Consider the following 17,166-nt stretch of genomic DNA (forward strand, 5'->3'; position numbering starts at 1 on the left):
TCCCTCCCGCCCTCCCTATCCCACACCTCTAGGTGGTCACAAAGCAGAGCTGATCTCCCTGTGCTATGCAGTTGCTTCCCACTAGTTATCTATTTTACGTTTGGTAGTGTATATATGTCCATGCCACTCTCTCTCTTTGTCACATCTTACCCTTCCCCCTCCCCATATCCTCAAGTCCATTCTCTAGTAGGTCTGTGTCTTTATTCCCATCTTGCCACTAGGTTCTTCATGACCTTTTTTTTTTTTCCTTAGATTCCATATATGTATGTGTTAGCATACTGTATTTGTTTTTCTCTTTCTGACTTACTTCACTCTGTATGACAGACTCTAGGTCCATCCACCTCACTACAAATAACTCAAGTTCGTTTCTTTTTATGGCTGAGTAATATTCCATTGTATATATGTGCCACATCTTCTTTATCCATTCATCTGTCGATGGGCACTTAGGTTGCTTTCATGTCCTGGCTATTGTAAATAGTGCTGCAGTGAACATTGTGGTACATGTCTCTTTTTGAATTACGGTTTTCTCAGGGTATATGCCCAGGAGTGGGATTGCTGGGTTGTACGGTAGTTCTAGTTTTAGTTTTTTAAGGAACCTCCATACTGTTCTCCATAGTGGCTGTATCCATTTACATTCCCACCAACAGTGCAAGAGGGTTCCCTTTTCTCCACACCCTCTCCAGCATTTACTGTTTCTAGATTTTTTGATGATGGCCATTCTGACTGGCGTGAAATGATATCTCATTGTAGTTTTGATTTGCATTTCTCTAATGATTAATGATGTTGAGCATTCTTTCATGTGTTTGTTGGCAATCTGTATATCTTCTGTGGAGAAATGTCTATTTAGGTCTCCTGCCCATTTTTGGATTGGGTTGTTTGTTTTTTTGTTATTGAGCTGCATGAGCTGCTTGTAAATCTTGGAGATTAATCCTTTGTCAGTTGCTTCATTTGCAAATATTTTCTCCCATTCTGAGGGTTGTCTTTTGGTCTTGTTTATGGTTTCCTTTGCTGTGCAAAAGCTTTTAAGTTTCATTAGGTCCCATTTGTTTATTTTTGTTTTTATTTCCATTTCTCTAGGAGCTGGGTCAAAAAGGATCTTGCTGTGATTTACGTCATAGAGTGTTCTGCCTATGTTTTCCTCTGAGAGTTTGATAGTGTCTGGCCTTACATTTAGGTCTTTAATCCATTTTGAGTTTATTTTTGTGTATGGTGTTAGGGAGTGTTCTAATTTCATACTTTTACATGTACCTGTCCAGTTTTCCCAGCACCACTTATTGAAGAGGCTGTCTTTTCTCCACTGTATATGCTTGCCTCCTTTATCAAAGATAAGGTGACCATATGTGCATGGGTTTATCTCTGGGCTTTCTATCCTGTTCCATTGATCTATGTTTCTGTTTTTGTGCCAGTACCAAACTGTCCTGATTACTGTAGCTTTGTAGTATAGTCTGAAGTCAGGGAGCCTAATTCCTTCAGCTCCATTTTTCGTTCTCAAGATTGCTTTGGCTATTCGGGGTCTTTTGTGTTTCCATACAAATTGTGAAATTTTTTGTTCTAGTTCTGTGAAAAATGCCAGTGGTAGTTTGATAGGGATTGCATTGAATCTGTAGATTGCTTTGGGTAGTAGAGTCATTTTCACAATGTTGATTCTTCCAATCCAGGAACATGGTATATCTCTCCATCTATTTGTATCATCTTTAATTTCTTTCATCAGTGTCTTATAATTTTCTGCATACAGGTCTTTTGTCTCCTTAGGTAGGTTTATTCCTAGATATTTTATTCTTTTTGTTGCAGTGGTAAATGGGAGTGTTTTCTTAATTTCACTTTCAGATTTTTCATCATTAGTGTATAGGAATGCAAGAGATTTCTGTGCATTAATTTTGTATCCTGCTACTTTACCAAATTCATTGATTAGCTCTAGTAGTTTTCTGGTAGCATCTTTAGGATTCTCTATGTATAGTATCATGTCATCTGCAAACAGTGACAGCTTACTTCTTCTTTTCCGATTTGGATTCCTTTTATTTCTTTTTCTTCTCTGATTGCTGTGGCTAAAACTTCCACAACTATGTTGAATAATAGTGGTGAGAGTGGGCAACCTTGTCTTGTTCCTCATCTTAGTGGAAATGGTTTAAGTTTTTCACCACTGACGACGATGTTGGCTGTGGGTTTGTCATATATGGCCTTTATTATGTTGAGGAAAGTTCCCTCTATGCCTACTTTCTGCAGGGCTTTTATCATAAATGGGTGTTGAATTCTGTCAAAAACTTTCTCTGCATCTATTGAGATGATCATATGGTTTTTCTCCTTCAGTTTGTTAATATGGTGTATCACGTTGACTGATTTGCGTATACTGAAGAATCCTTGCATTCCTGGAATAAACCCCACTTGATCGTGGTGTATGATCCTTTTAATGTGCTGTTGGATTCTGTTTGCTAGTATTTTGTTGAGGATTTTTACATCTATGTTCATCAGTGATATTGGCCTGTAGTTTTCTTTCTTTGTGACATCTTTGTCTGGTTTTGGTATCAGGGTGATGGTGGCCTCGTAGAATGAGTTGGGGAGTGTTCCTCCCTCTGCAATATTTTGGAAGAGTTTGAGAAGGATAGGTGTTAGCTCTTCTCTAAATGTTTGATAGAATTCGCCTGTGAAGCCATCCAGTCCTGGGCTTTTGTTTGTTGGAAGATTTTTAATCACATTTTCAATTTCAGTGCTTGCGATTGGTCTGTTCATATTTTCTATTTCTTCCTGGTTCAGTCTCGGCAGGTTGTGCATTTCTAAGAATTTGTCCATTTCTTCCAGGTTGTCCATTTTATTGGCATAGAGTTGCTTGTAGTAATTTCTCATGATCGTTTGTATTTCTGCAGTGTCAGTTGTTACTTCTCCTTTTTCATTTCTAATTCTATTGATTTGAGTCTTCTCCCAAAGGCACATTTTTAATTACTGGGAAAAGTGGAGAAAAAATGGCTAAAAGCAAGATATTCCAAGTTACCTTAGACACATGCCTATGTCTGAACTATTATTTTCCAACAGTTCTTACTTATAAACAATGATAACATTCCAATAAAGCGTCAATAGGCTAAGTGAACCAACCAGAGATTCAGACACCAAATTTTACATATATAAACTGGAAGCTCAAAATTTTGCTTCATGTCTACATAAGACTGGCAACCCTCTCGACTCTGTCCAGGTTGTGACAGACAGAGCTCTAGTAAGGATAAAAGCCAGAACAACAGCCAGAGGTCACTTGGCTGCTAGAGACGTGTGGGCGGTTTTGCTTGGTGTCACTTGCCTCAGAGGGAATGGTGATGGAGGAAATGCAGGAGACCGAGCAGGACAACTGAGTACTTTTCAGGGAAAGAAGACAGCTAGCACTTGGTGACATTAGACGATCCAGTTTTCCCTCCAACCACACTTGACAGAGAAGAAACATGGATACACAGTCACTGTTCCTTCCAGTCAATGCAGGAGTTGCACCCTAAAAAGGCAGATCACCACAGTAGAAAACGGAAGAAGAGGCATTTAGGAGTGTTGAAAAAACCCTGACACAAAGAGGGGGCTTGATGTTTTTTTAAAACCAAAACGGGGGCGGGGGGGGCGGGGGCGGGGAATGGTCCTCTAATGTGAATAGTGTGCTTTCTTAGGCAAACTGAAACGCTTCAGACTTATGAATCTTAAGTAACAGTGAGGAGGGACTTTATTGCAAAGCACCACCATACTCCTGGGCATCTGATAAAAGCTTCTCGTGAGCTAATAGCTTAATGGTTAGCAGAGCTGGCACAAGGCTCCCAATGAGCCCCCCGCTTGACTTTCTCCCGCAAGTTTTACCCGAGATGCTCTCCTTCACTAGATGGCAGTAAAGCGAATATATTCCTGGCAAATTATACCTAGACCTACATCTCAGGTTATAATGTGACCTTCTGAACTCATGATGTCATCTGTTTTCAACACCCTTAACTCCCAGAGTGCAACTGTGGAGAAAGAGGACAGTCCAGGCCTCACAAAACAGGACGGGGATACCGTCATAGCCTCGTCCCTTCTAGTCTTTTCCCTCAATGATAAACGTATAATTTGAGAGACATTCTAAAATTCTCGGAGCTCTCACCACAAACAAAAACAAAGAAACAAACACCATGCTTCCTAATCACTTATTATCAACCAACTTTCTAGATAACATCTCTTCTTCTAAATCCAAGGAAGGCACACACTAAACCTCACCGCATTTCAGGAACGCTACCAGATCACAAAGAAAACACAGACAGAGGCTGAGCTCTGAGAGAAAGAGACAGGTGGCTTATCGCAGAGATTGGTGGCTTCTCAGCACAAGTTATTCTCAGGTTAAAGAAATGGGAAATTTTAGCCAGAAAAAAATCAAAGTAAAGGTTGTATTTGAATTACATACTTAGTCACCGTTGAAGGAACTTCCACTTACCTGACCAGCAAAGAAAACAACTGTTTCTGGTATTTTCTGGGATGCTGCATGTCACTGCTAAGTGGCCACATGACACCACAGAGAGGCACGAGGAAGGGCCAGAGTAAGAGTTTGGTAAGTCAAAGATGCGGTAAGGAGGCTCAGAGAGTGCAGGGTCTCAGCAGTGCAAGGGGTTTTCCTTCTATGCATACCTTCCCCAAAGTTTCCTCGGTGCTGGGACTGGTGTTAGGCTCTGAGGTTACAAACATGCTTAATACATGGCTCCCACCACTTTAAGACACTACAGTCAACAAGATCAAACTCTTGATCTTGATCTTTATTTGTGGCACTGACGGAAAAAAAGGAAGGTGCACTCAGGAGACCAGGTTTGAGGGATGGTTTAGAGACTTCAAGGCAAAAGTTCAATGGGAAAGAAGTTGAGGATTATGAAGGCATTTTAAAATAATTTCTTTTTTTAAATTTTTTGGCTGTGCCACACGGCATTCAGGATCCTAGTTCCCCACCCATGGATCGAACCCGTGCCCCCTGCAGTGGAAGCGCAGAGTCTTAACCACTGGACTGCCAGGGAAGTCCCTAAAATAATTTCTTAATCCGGAAAAAATAAAAATCCATCCGCCTAAATCCAGTAATTAAAATATGTGTTAAAAAACAGGCAGAAAAATAAACAGTACACACCAAAAACCACAACGGGAATTGTGGTAGCATGCTGGGATTTAGGTGGATTTCTCTTCTCCACTTTCTAATAGTTTTGCAAAGACAATGTGGTTTTACTACTGTTTTCATTTTTAACAGAAAGGAAAGGTCCATACATGCCATAAAAGAAACCAAAGTGATGCTATAATAGCCAAGCCGTCAGAGTAGCGAGCAAGGGCTGGAGAAGGCAGCGCTGGGGACCGGCTCTATGCACGCCCCCTGCAGAAGCACAGCGGGGTAGGCAGGGCACGGGTGCCAGCCCCACTCCCCGGACCTTGCTGAGCCTCAGCTACCTCACCCAGAATGAGCGTTTCGGAAGAGAATCTCTAAGTTCCTTCCGGGTTTCAAGTTGTATGATTCTAAGTTGAAAAAAACTAAGAAATCGGAGAACAGACAAAAGAAATTAGGAATTCCTCCAGCTTCCCACGTAACATGTAGTATACAGGTGGGGGGAAGGGAGTCTATCAAATGTTAATGCTTTTTTTCAGACTAAAAAAAATGTATTAGTACTACAGAGCATTTAATGAAATATTATATTATCACCTCTAGTTTTAAAAGATGCTTACAAATTGACTGAAAAAAAATACATGGCTGTAAAGTTAAGACAAAAATGTTTAGGTGAAGCCTCAAGGCCGCGTGATTAGCTGCCCTACAAGCTGCAGATAATCACTCCTCTGGGAGGCGAGAGGAGGCTAGATGCTGGGGCGGAGCGGCCATGAGGGTTAGTAGGCTAGCGCCCCATGGAACCTGTGGGAGGAGGCAAGGCTTGAGCTGGGCGTGAAAAAACGGGGACTGGGTTTCTTTTGGGGGTAATGAAAACGTTCTAGAATTAGATAATGGTGGGCAGTTACACAACCTTGTGAATATACTAAAAATCACTGACCTACACAATTTAAAAGGGTGGATTTTATGGTATGGAAATTGCATCTCAAGTTAAAAAAAGACATGGTCAGAGGTAACTAGGACAGCGTGGGGGGAAAAACCAAAGGTGCCCTGGGAAGAGTAATGAGGAAAAAGGGAGGTTGGAAACAAATTTCAAAGGCTCCAAACATCAGGAAAAGGTAATTGGAAAACTATCACCCGTGAGATAGGAAAGCAAGCAAACACTCATGGACAAGAGTGAAAGATCAAAAGCTTTGAGAATAATGTCTGTTTCCTCTGCTGGAAAAACAAGCCTCAGGTAAGAGGCATCCAGGTCCTTTCACTGGACGGGGACTCGAGTGTCTCAGAGTTTCCGAGCGAATGACCACTTGAAGGGTACCCTGGTTCTATGCGCAGAAGAGTAAGGCAGAACCAAGACTGGGTTTGCGCTTAAGGTTAAGTGTGACACAAATTAGTCTAAGCCTAAGCAATGCAGCTCCAAACCAGGAACATTTACACAAAGGGACTGAAAAGCTGGGAAGAAGCTGGGGCAAGATTCTGCAACATAATCTTCATCAATTATATAAAACACATTTAACAGGTTTAAATGCAAAAATGTCACATCGGTTAGCTGCAGATATAAAAAAACTAAGCATCTGAACAGATTCTACTTGTGTAAAAAAATAGAGAAAAAGGAAGGGAAGAAGAAAAATAGGAGAAATGCAAGAGAAGTAAAAGAGAAGGAAATGGTGAGATGGCCACTGTCTCTTTAAGAAGCTCCTTGGAGATACATAACTGCAGAGAGCCTGGTGAATACAACATTGATTGGGAATGAGGTAACCACAAACACCGCTATCTCAAATGAAAAGGGATTCAAGACCTGACCCAGAAAACAAGCATCGTAACCACCAGATAAAATTTTAATGATAAACACAAAATGCTCTATATACAAGCAAGATTGAAGTATCTGATGCTAGGCCATAAACGTAAGGTTCTCTTAGAAAGAGGGGCCTTGAGGAGCCTCTCTGACCCACAGATCAAGTTTCATCTTATCGATCCACTAAACTCTGCCATCGCTTTGCTTTGTGCTGGCATAATCTGTAATGCTGAGCAGGCCTCGAGGGGATGGAGAGGCAGGAAAAGGACTGGCATCTGGACTAGTGGCCAGGCTGCCTTTTGCGAGGTCCACGTCCAGATAAGAAATTCATAATTGGCTTTCCAGAATCGTCTCCCTTATTTCTAGTTCCTTTTATGACTCTTTCAGTTCCATCTCAACAGTCTGTCCTCAAAGGCCTCTGACACACCAGGAGACCTCTTTAAGCTGGAATGACCCCAGTCCCTTTGGGAGTTATTGAGGAATCTCAGAATTAGCAGGTGAAAAGGATCTTACCTAGCATGAGCTCTCAGGCCCATACTTGAGCAATGAGGGGCAGAAGCCTAGAGCCACACTGATAACTGAATGGACAAAATTCTAGATTTCTGTTCCATTAATTTTTCTAAAAGTAATAGTTCTATAGCACTCCCAAGAAGGGTATTTACTGGCCTCGAAATCATGGCCAGTAAAACACAAGCTAATGGAAAGTGTTCCTCCTAAGGCTTATCTTGTTTGAAGCAAAATATTTTTACACAGGTACTACGGACCACAAAATATTAAAATAATCTGACTCTTGGAAATTTCAGTTAAGGAATGGTTCTGAAGGAAAGAGTTTTCTTTAAAGAAAAAGGCTCTCCTACTACTAAGCTGTTAAGTCCAAGGTTTGTTTTTGTTTGCTCCTCCAGGTAGAAACCTCTTTTGGGTGTCTCACTCCGAAGTCAATCCAGACTCAGAAGTTTAAGTGTCCTGGTCTCTATGGCATTAAGTACACAATGTGAGGCTCTGGTTCAAGACATCTTGTTAATCCAAGAAGAAAGTAATCGTCTTATTATACCTTAAAGAAACACATAAAAACATCTCTGTAATAAAATATGAAGAATTCATGGAAGTGGTTTTTGGAACAGAAGCCAAAGGAATTTACAGAAGTCAAAATTAAATTTCTCGGCAATGGAGACAAACAAAAAGCCTATTTCAGGACAAGTTAACTGCAAATACAAACTGTGTGGTGGGGAAGGAAGATTACCTGTGGCCACAGCCCTTCCTCATAATAAAGGCTTCAGAACAAGAGATCAAGAACAGCACCTGTTTCTGCCAACACTTATTATTCTTGCTTCACTTTTTTATGTCTTCATAAAATACAAACTGTTTGCCTTAATGAAAATCTAACAGAACGTGCCATAAGAGTGATTTAAAAGCTCAAAAGATATATTGACACAAATGGATTACAGAGCCGCTCCACACCACTCGCTTCTCACCACTAGCTTCAGAGCTCTCAACTACTGGAGGATAGAGTCATGGAGACCACCCATCTCCACGAGGGCTGTAAGTGGGGAGGCACGCACTCCCAAGGGAGAATAAGGTGGCTGGGACGCAGAGGGTGGTCCATGAAAAGTGAAAGACCTTAGGATGAAGAATATTAACTGAAAAACTGTTTTCGCTTACCCAGCAATGACAACACCATCGTGAGAATGCACATCACATAAAACTGCGTCAGGAATGTGTTCCAGCTCACTCACGGCGCCTTTGCGATTCTGCATAAGAAAAGGGGCTGCAGTTTATACTATTCTCTGGATAGCCTGAAGACAAAGCATTTCACTCTCAACTACATTCATGGCAGTTTTTTTACGGTATGGACTGTGTCCATAGTTATCAAGACATTGGAAAGGACAAAGACAACTAACGTGTTAAGCTATGTATTTATGAGTTACAAACACACTGAATGAAACTACTGGGCACGGGAAGTGCGAGACGCTGCCCCCGTCCTCGAGGGGAGTACAGGATGGTAACCACTCCACTCCGCAGTGGGCTGCTAGGGAAGAAATGCATAAAGTGTATTTAAAAAGTTCAGTTCAGAGGAGAGAAAGCAGCTAATGGTATTTTACCTGTTAACACCCCTTATAAATGCTCTCAGAATAAAATGAAAAAGTATATACAACAAGATAAAAATCAGGATGGGGAAAAGAAAAGACATTGTTTCTGATTGAGAGGTCAGAGGTTCATGGAAACGGTTATTTAAAGGAAACCCTAAAACCCGTAACACAGTTGCTCCTGAGGAGGGAACTAGGTGGTAGGTGGAGAGAGGTGCGAGGGAGATGTATTTTCCAGTATGTGCCCTTTTATGACTTTTGATTTACTGCATCACGACTGTTTATTTATTGATTCAAAATATATATAAATAAAATAATTATTTTTAAAATAAAGGGAATCTTGAAGAATAGAAAGTATTTACATGTGGGATGTTGGGAAGGGCAGGGCAGGACAGTTAAGCCAAAAAGCAAGCATGAATAAAGGTATTCAAGAATACCAAGCCATCAAAAAATATATACACATAACTGAATTGCTTTGCTGTACACCTGAAACAATATTGTAAGTCAACTATATACTTCAATTAAAAAAAAATACCAAGCCATCCATAATTTCAACTTTGCTGTACCAGCACAAGGATTAGAAATAGTGTGTGTAAGTGGCAAGCACAGTTCTTAGCACACAGCAGGTTTTCAATAAATGGTAGTTACTATTACTATTTATATTATTAGGAGACAGATGATGACATCCGCTCCATTAAAACCAACGTTTATTAAGCAGCTGTACTCCAGGCACTCTGCAAGACGATCTGCATGGTGATCTCACTGAACTCGAGGACCAAGTCCAAGGCTGAGGGACACAACTGGACACATCCAAGTGGGGCTGTCCTGCTAGTGGAGACATGGGGATGGAAGGGAAGGACTTGAGAATCATCTGTTCGAGGGCCACAGCCAAAATGACAAGAACAGCAAAGCTCTTTTGAGGGACAAGCTATTGAAAGAAAAGGAGAGGGCCTGTGTGCTCACGTCCTCCACTAAGTTTCGTCACGTGGCTTCCTCCCCATCAAGGGCTCCAACCTCACACTGGTATTCTGGATTAGAGAGATCCTAGAATGCCACAGTGAGATGAGTGTATGCAAACACCAGGGAAAGGAACATCATTTGCACGCTGGCTCTGAACTGCAGGTCCAGGTAAGTTCCTGCATTCACAGGTCATCCCCTGTGTGGAAGTACTGAGAACCCTGGGGTCCCTTCTCAGCTTCCTCAAACACCAACCTAGGAGATGCCAAACCAAATCACCCTCCCAACCCATCCTGAGGTTGACCATGAATAGCACCAAACCACAGCATCTGCGTGCCAAGGCCAGTGCTAACTGAGCAGCAGACACAGGCCACGCCCTGTGGGAGGAGTGTTAGATATATCATTAGACAGTCATCCTCACGATGGCGCAAAGAGCGCAGCTACTCTCAGCTCCACGTTAGATGAGAAAGCAGAGGCACACAAAGGGAAAGCATCTTGCTCTGCACTACCTTTCATGTTTTCGTAAGAATTCCATTCATTCTAGAATCACAAGAATCCCATCACTACAGTTAATGCAAGAGTGTCATTTGACATTTTACTTCTGTAGTCCTCATAGGTAACAGTGCAGGAAATGGGCCCGAGACACTCCAAAGAGAAGCCTCCCTCCAGTCTCCCTGCAGTTTGACTCCAGTTCATTCAAGCAACGACCTCTTATTGAGCACTTATCAAACACATGGCTTTGGGCTTGTTGGAGAAAAACAACAAAACAGACGTTCAGTTGAATTGTATGTAATCTGTACACTGGCATTAAGTGCCAGATGCTATGAGGCGGGTCTCTAAACACCTTCACTTCTGCCCCCTCCAGCCTGGATGAGGCGGGTGTACCTGCTTCCCTCCCTAGCTTTCTAATACCAAAGAGGAAACAAAGAACTCAGCTGCTGCTTTCTCTCTTAGAATCTGACATTTATGAATTCGAGCCAGGGTACATGGAGTATCTCCAGCTCTCATGCTCACAAATCTCAAAAGTATCCCTCCTTCCTGGACAGAAAGGCCCTAGCAAATGCCTCACTCTCAAGCTTTCCTTAAATTATGGCCCCTCCTGCCAGGGTCAGACCCTCTGCTTTCCGGCCCCCAGCCTGTCTAAGCAGCTTTGGCAAACCCAATGCCTGCTCTCACTTATGTCCTTCACACAGACATAACCAAGCAAATGGGCAAGAGGGCGAGGGGGGCCCTCCACGCGAGTTTATTACCGGGAGTGGATACACAGAGCGGGGCCAGCGGGATTTGTACCTAGTGGTGGGTCTTCATGGCCTAAGGATGGCTATGCTAATCCTCTTTAGGAGGATGGTTCTCAACCAGGGCTGATTTTGCCCTCAGGGGACATCGGACTGGTCTGAAGACTTTTTGGTTGTCAGAGCTGCGGGGAGGAAGAGAATGCTTCTGGCATATACTGGGGAGAGGCTGGACATACTGCGGAAGATCCTGCAATGCCCAGGACAGCCCTCACCGCAAAGTATCGGTCCCAGATGGCACTAGTGCTGGGGTTGAGAAACCCGAGTTAGAGGAACACTACTCTTATTAACTTTGCTAGGAACTGTGACGCTGCCCAGATCAAGAGTATCGGTCACTAATCAGGTTATGAGGTGACTGGGGACAGACATGCACATAGGCAATATGTCACTATCAGTAATGAGCAAAAGCTTGTTAATCTCAAAGTCTATTAGGATTGACCTTTACAGGAGGGGAAAGAACACAGTTCTGTCCCTTCCTTCCAACTGAATATCCAGCTACCCAGGTGGGAAGAAAGGGGCACCACACTGCTGTCTCGTCATGCCTTAAACAGCTTTATGTAACACTGTTCTTGACAGTTATTTTCTACAGAAACACTGTTCTGTGCAAATTCATAGCTGTGATCTAATATTTCTGTAGAAATTTTGAAGTGATAAATGTTATGGAAGCAAGCCAATAGGTTATGTGAGGGAAGAGAAGACAGTACTTAGAGACGCTTAATAATCTCCCTCTTACATTTACTGGAAATAGCATTTTCAGCCCCTCTTTTGTATTCAGGTGGTGCTTTCTTGGTCCATCCAGGGAGATGGTGACAGTGAACAGGGGCTGCACTGAGCACTACCGCAAAGACCCCGACCATCAGAGGTGAGGCGACTGGCTCCTCAGTCTCGCCCCTCCTCTCCTAGAGGACAACGGGATGCTCCCAAAGAGTGTGCTTGAAGACAAGGGCAGATACTCTATTGGGCAACAAGTCACCAACAGCTGAAGGGACGCTCACCATACTCCTCCTCTCTTTGTTTTTGGCAGTTAATCTCAGGATGAAATTGGAAGGACTCGGTGTTTAATCCCAGGCTTGGATTCCTGTGTCCTTGCAGGCTATTCCCCTACAGGTAATGATATTGGCCACTGCCTACCTTCCAGTTGGTTCTTAACATGTGTTCCTTGGCTCGGCACTCTTGGAAGATGAGCTTCCAGCAAGAATAATCGGAGATGCTGCTCTCGGGAAGGTGCCCTTCCTGCTGGCACAGCCTGTACCAGAGTACTTCATCTTCTGCAATCACCTTCCACGTCTTGCTCACCTAAAACAGCAGAAGTGACACAAATGTCAAATTCTGCAATTAGAGAAGTCCCTTGTCATCCAAAAATCAATCAACACCTTTATTACTGCCCTGGGTTTATGGCAGTATAAAATGTCTCATTAACAAAACACTCTGAGGCGAAAAAAAATACAAGCAAATGTTTCCTGTTTTATCTTTCAAGATTTCAAAATTGTTGTACTACCACCTAATATCACATTTTAAACTACTTGGTTAAATTATTTTATACATATATATGTATAAAATATAAAGAGAAAAAAATACACAAATACTTAAAGGCATAAAATACACACTGTAACACGTTAATAGATATAAAATCATACACAGCTTTTCAGAACAGAATCTCTTTACTTTTTACCAATAAGCACTTGTATTTCCATCTTACAGAGCTAGAGACCAATGACCTCTGAAGTAATGAGCTGTAATAAAATATCCATAACCCAAAACTTCTGGTCATATGAGAAATGCAGATTTATACTATGTGCAAAAACTTAGATTTTAAATGTGTAGATTAAAAAAATTATTTAACAGAAAACTCAAGCAATTATCTAGGATGGTAAGATCTGATATAGAGAAATTAATGTTATGACTGGACTGAATTTCAAATCCCAACAGTATCCAGAGGAAATGGTCATTTTAGCTATTAGCGCTTTGTCTTCCAACCCTAACTTTGGGGAATGATGGATTTACTTCATCATGGGATAATGTACAAAGCTGGGCAGACTGCAAAAGATGGACTCTGCTCGCAAAATGAGAAACTGACCCAGCAGATCAGCATGCTCTGGGGTCTGCAACACATGCTGCTTTGCCGTCCACCCAAAGGCTGAGCCTCACTTCTAATAAAGTAAGAGTCACGACCAGCGGTTCATGGTAACTTGTGCTCCTTAACACTCCCTTGGGGCCACTCCAAGACATCAAATACTCAGACAAGAAGAGAGAACATGAGACAAAGAGAGAGCACACAGCATGTGCATGACAGATTCTCATGACACAAGGGTGCCTCTTTTGAGAAATACCGATAGGGAGTTAGCTTCCGGGACTACAGAGTTGAAGATCTCCGAAAATCTGCTCCTCCACAAAACCAACAAGAATACTGCCAAAAATTGTCAAAATCAACTTTTTCAGAACACTAGAAATTAACTAAAGGCTTGCAACATTCTGAGAAGCATTTATTCAAGAAAAATGGCTGAAGCTTGGTAAGAATAGCAACCTTTGTATTGTTTTCACTTGCATTAATCCCATCCTCATCCTCTAGCTCCATAGTAGCCTTGAAAACCAACAGCCTCCAACTATAGCAGCTGTAAAAAACCAGCAGTCTAGCAGCTCCCAGAGAGGCCAAATGGGTTTATAGCTCTCCAAAAGTACCATCCCCAGAGAACCGTCACTATTTGGCCTGTCTGGCAGCTTGCTAGAAAGCTCTGTTCTTGAGGCTTGTCTTTATCTGATCTGACTTAGATCTAACTCTGTCCTATATCCAGGGCATTTGTCAGAAAAAAATAAGGGACAACTGTTTAACAGCGCAGCTGCCTGACGTGGCACTACCAAGTAGGGCTAAAAGGAGGCTAATCGAAAGCCTTCAAAGGAAAACCTGGGGAGTGGGATACCCCATTATAAATATATTCAAAATACTAAAGGAAAGCATATCTAAAGAAATAAACTTATGAGCACAATGTCTCACGAAGTAGAGAATATTGACAAAGAGACAATATTTTATTTTTTTAAAAAGAACCAAACACTGGTGGCACAGTGGTTAAGAATCCACCTGCCAATGCAGGGGACACGGGTTCGAGCCCTGGTCCAGGACAATCCTACACGCCACGGAGCAACTAAGCCCGTGCGCCACAACTACTGAGCCTGCGCTCTAGAGCCCGCGAGCCACAACTACTGAAGCCTGCGCGCCTAGAGCCCGTGCTCCGCAACAAGAGAAGCCACCGCAATGAGAGGCCCGTGCACCACGACAAAGAGTAGCCCCCGCCCGCCACAACTAGAGAAAGCCCGCGTGCAGCAACGAAGACCCAACACACTTAAATAAATAAATTTCTTTAAAAAAAAAAAAAAAAAAGAAGATAGTAATATAGGAAAAGAGGAACAAAAAAGACATACTGACAGCTCCTTAAATGTCTGAAGGCAGTCATCACATTTCCCCTTAGTCACTTCTTCACTGGTCTAAACACACCCATTTTCTCCAATTAATTGTCATAGGACTAGCTCCCCTACCCATTATCTCTGAAATGTACCCTAGTATTTATGCATCTCTGGTATCCCTCTTCAAAAGTGATACTCAGGACTAAACAATACCCCAGATATAGACTGTCAAGTGCCATGAACAGAAGGATTTTTATCAGATACTAATTGCTACTTCACTTGAAGATACATCCTCATGGTTACAGAAAGTATGGTCCAGAGCTTCTGGAGTCCGTTTATTTTATTAAATATTTAAGGCAGACAAAAAGGTATATATTACAAACACCCACGGATACAGCACCCTGCTTAAGAAGTATTACCAATAAGCTTAAAACTCCTATGCATCTCTCAGTGTCCACATCCTTTTCTCACCAACAGTAACCTCAGTTTGGTATTTATCAATCTTCAGAGTCTTTTTAAATACAAGTTGCAATTAAAGAAAAAAAAGTCCCCATTTTTTACTCTCACGCTATTATGTTTTAAACTTAAATTCTTAACTTTCTAAACTTTCTATCCATTTTAAATCCCAGATCATCGCACATACCCACCCCCAGCATTTAATATCTTTGCATCTCAATTCTGTCATCCATTGTATGTATGCTACTTTTCCTTTACATAAGTCATCTGCAAAATACAGTCTGTGGGGCTTCATGTCTTAATTATTTTAAAAAATTAACCAGGATGGGGCTGAGGACGGAGCCCGTGGCAAACCACTAGAGCCCTCCCCCCAGGCTGACATGGGTCCATTAAGCAGCCCACCCCAGGCACGGCCACAGCATCAGTTACAAATCCACTTAACCACACTGTCATCCCACACTTCTCCATCTTAGCCATAAGGGCATCGGGGAAACAAACCCTCATCTGATCACAAGTGGTCAGGCAATAAAGAATGGGATAATGGCTCAGTAACACTGGCGTTCCAGTTTCGACTAGACAGAACACCATGGTTTTATTTTTGGCATGTTTGGTCCACAGCTGAGCCTGTCCATGACACTGGGTGGTGTCTGTCCATCTGTCTGTGCCAAAGCGAGTCTCAGCACTAGGCAATCATGAAGCACAGATAGGGACAGACCAACATAATCTGTGACGGAGCCAGGCTACAGCTCAAATAGCCCCAGAGCAGAGTATTTCTCCCACAGGCCCCTGCAATTCAGGGTTAAATAAAGTATAAGGGTGAACACACAGACACCCTCACGGGTTCTCAAAGGCACAAAGTGCTAGCTAACCACACGGCAGTTTACTCTGATCCCTGGGATACATCAGCCCTTTTCTGTAAAAATTATAAAATGTAAAATTTTGTAGAATTTATGAAATGTAACTACTAGATGAAAGACCCAGACTCATTATTTCACTACACAGACCAGCACTTCCCAAAGCATATTCAATAGAATAGCAGCTCCTTAGGGTATTAAGTTACTTTAAAAAAGGATTCCATGGTCACACGAGTTTGGAGAACACTGGTTTAAACAAAACTAAGCAGGACTCTTCACTGCAGAACTTCTCAGAGCTTTTAACAGACTGACACGTGTTGCATATCTCTAAGAAGGAAATATAAGAGGCTGCATTCCTCGAACTTATCTGGCTCCTGAACTCTTCTTACAAGGAGTGTCTCAAAAGCCCAGTGTCCTCCAGAAGACACCTTACAGAACATTGATATGGGTATCAGTCAGTCAATTAAAACATATGTTGGGCACCAACTGCATGCGGGCACTAAGGCCAGCAATTCTTATCCACTTTCCACCTCAACCTGCCAAACTGACACCTTTTGCAGGTGGGTGACACCCCACGGACATGACCAGATTGGGGCCGCCTGCCCATGGCTGGGGAAGCTAGAGGGAAAAGTTGTGGTCTCTGCCCTTACAGCCGAGTTGGATCACAAGACTGGCCCCCAACAGTGGGTAATCTTTGTAATTCTGCAGTCCAAAAATTAGTTACAAGGCTGCACTTTGTTAGATGAAGCCAGTGAATCATCATTTCAGGAGAATCCAAATTCAGTGCTCAGTGACTACAAACTAGAATATCCCAATTAAACATTCTGGACGAGTTTTAATGAGTACTAAACTGTACAAATTCCAGCCACTTTAAAACGGAGAAACTTTTCAGAGACTTTCAAGAACTCTCAAAATGTATGTCAGACCTTAAAAATCTTGGAAGCCGAAAACATTTTTTTATATCAGCTTCGAAGAAAATGTCAAATTGTCGTAAATAACACAATCTGAAATTTGTACAACAGGGTTATGGGATAAAAACCTGAGAACAAAAAGTTGATGTTTCGGTGTGTCATCCCCCCCCCACTAACCCCTAGACCACAGGGCCTCTTCTGCAGAAAATAATATTCGGGATAAAGTTTAATCCTGGAAAACAAACAATAAAGCTCTTTGAGGGATTTATAAAAGCTAGAGGTGAGAATTACTTCCAAAAAGGGATCAGGATTGTATCTACGATTAGGTATTGAACACAGAAACGTGCCAGCAAATT

At 42.2% G+C, this 17,166-nt stretch overlaps 1 protein-coding gene across 1 annotated transcript in view; it reads right to left on the minus strand.

Moving 5' to 3' along the window:
- The window catches only part of FBXW8 (F-box and WD repeat domain containing 8), a 120,882-nt gene that overhangs the window by 81,563 nt on the left and 22,153 nt on the right, over positions 1–17,166 (minus strand). The window contains exons 3-4 of the mRNA XM_068562326.1: positions 12,322–12,486; positions 8,517–8,605 (exon numbers count right to left, since the gene is read on the minus strand). Of these exons, the coding sequence (XP_068418427.1) occupies positions 8,517–8,605; positions 12,322–12,486 (254 nt within the window). The remainder of the gene's footprint in view (positions 1–8,516; positions 8,606–12,321; positions 12,487–17,166) is intronic.

Source organism: Eschrichtius robustus, chromosome 14, assembly GCF_028021215.1.
Source record: "Eschrichtius robustus isolate mEscRob2 chromosome 14, mEscRob2.pri, whole genome shotgun sequence".
Lineage (NCBI taxonomy): Eukaryota > Metazoa > Chordata > Mammalia > Artiodactyla > Eschrichtiidae > Eschrichtius > Eschrichtius robustus.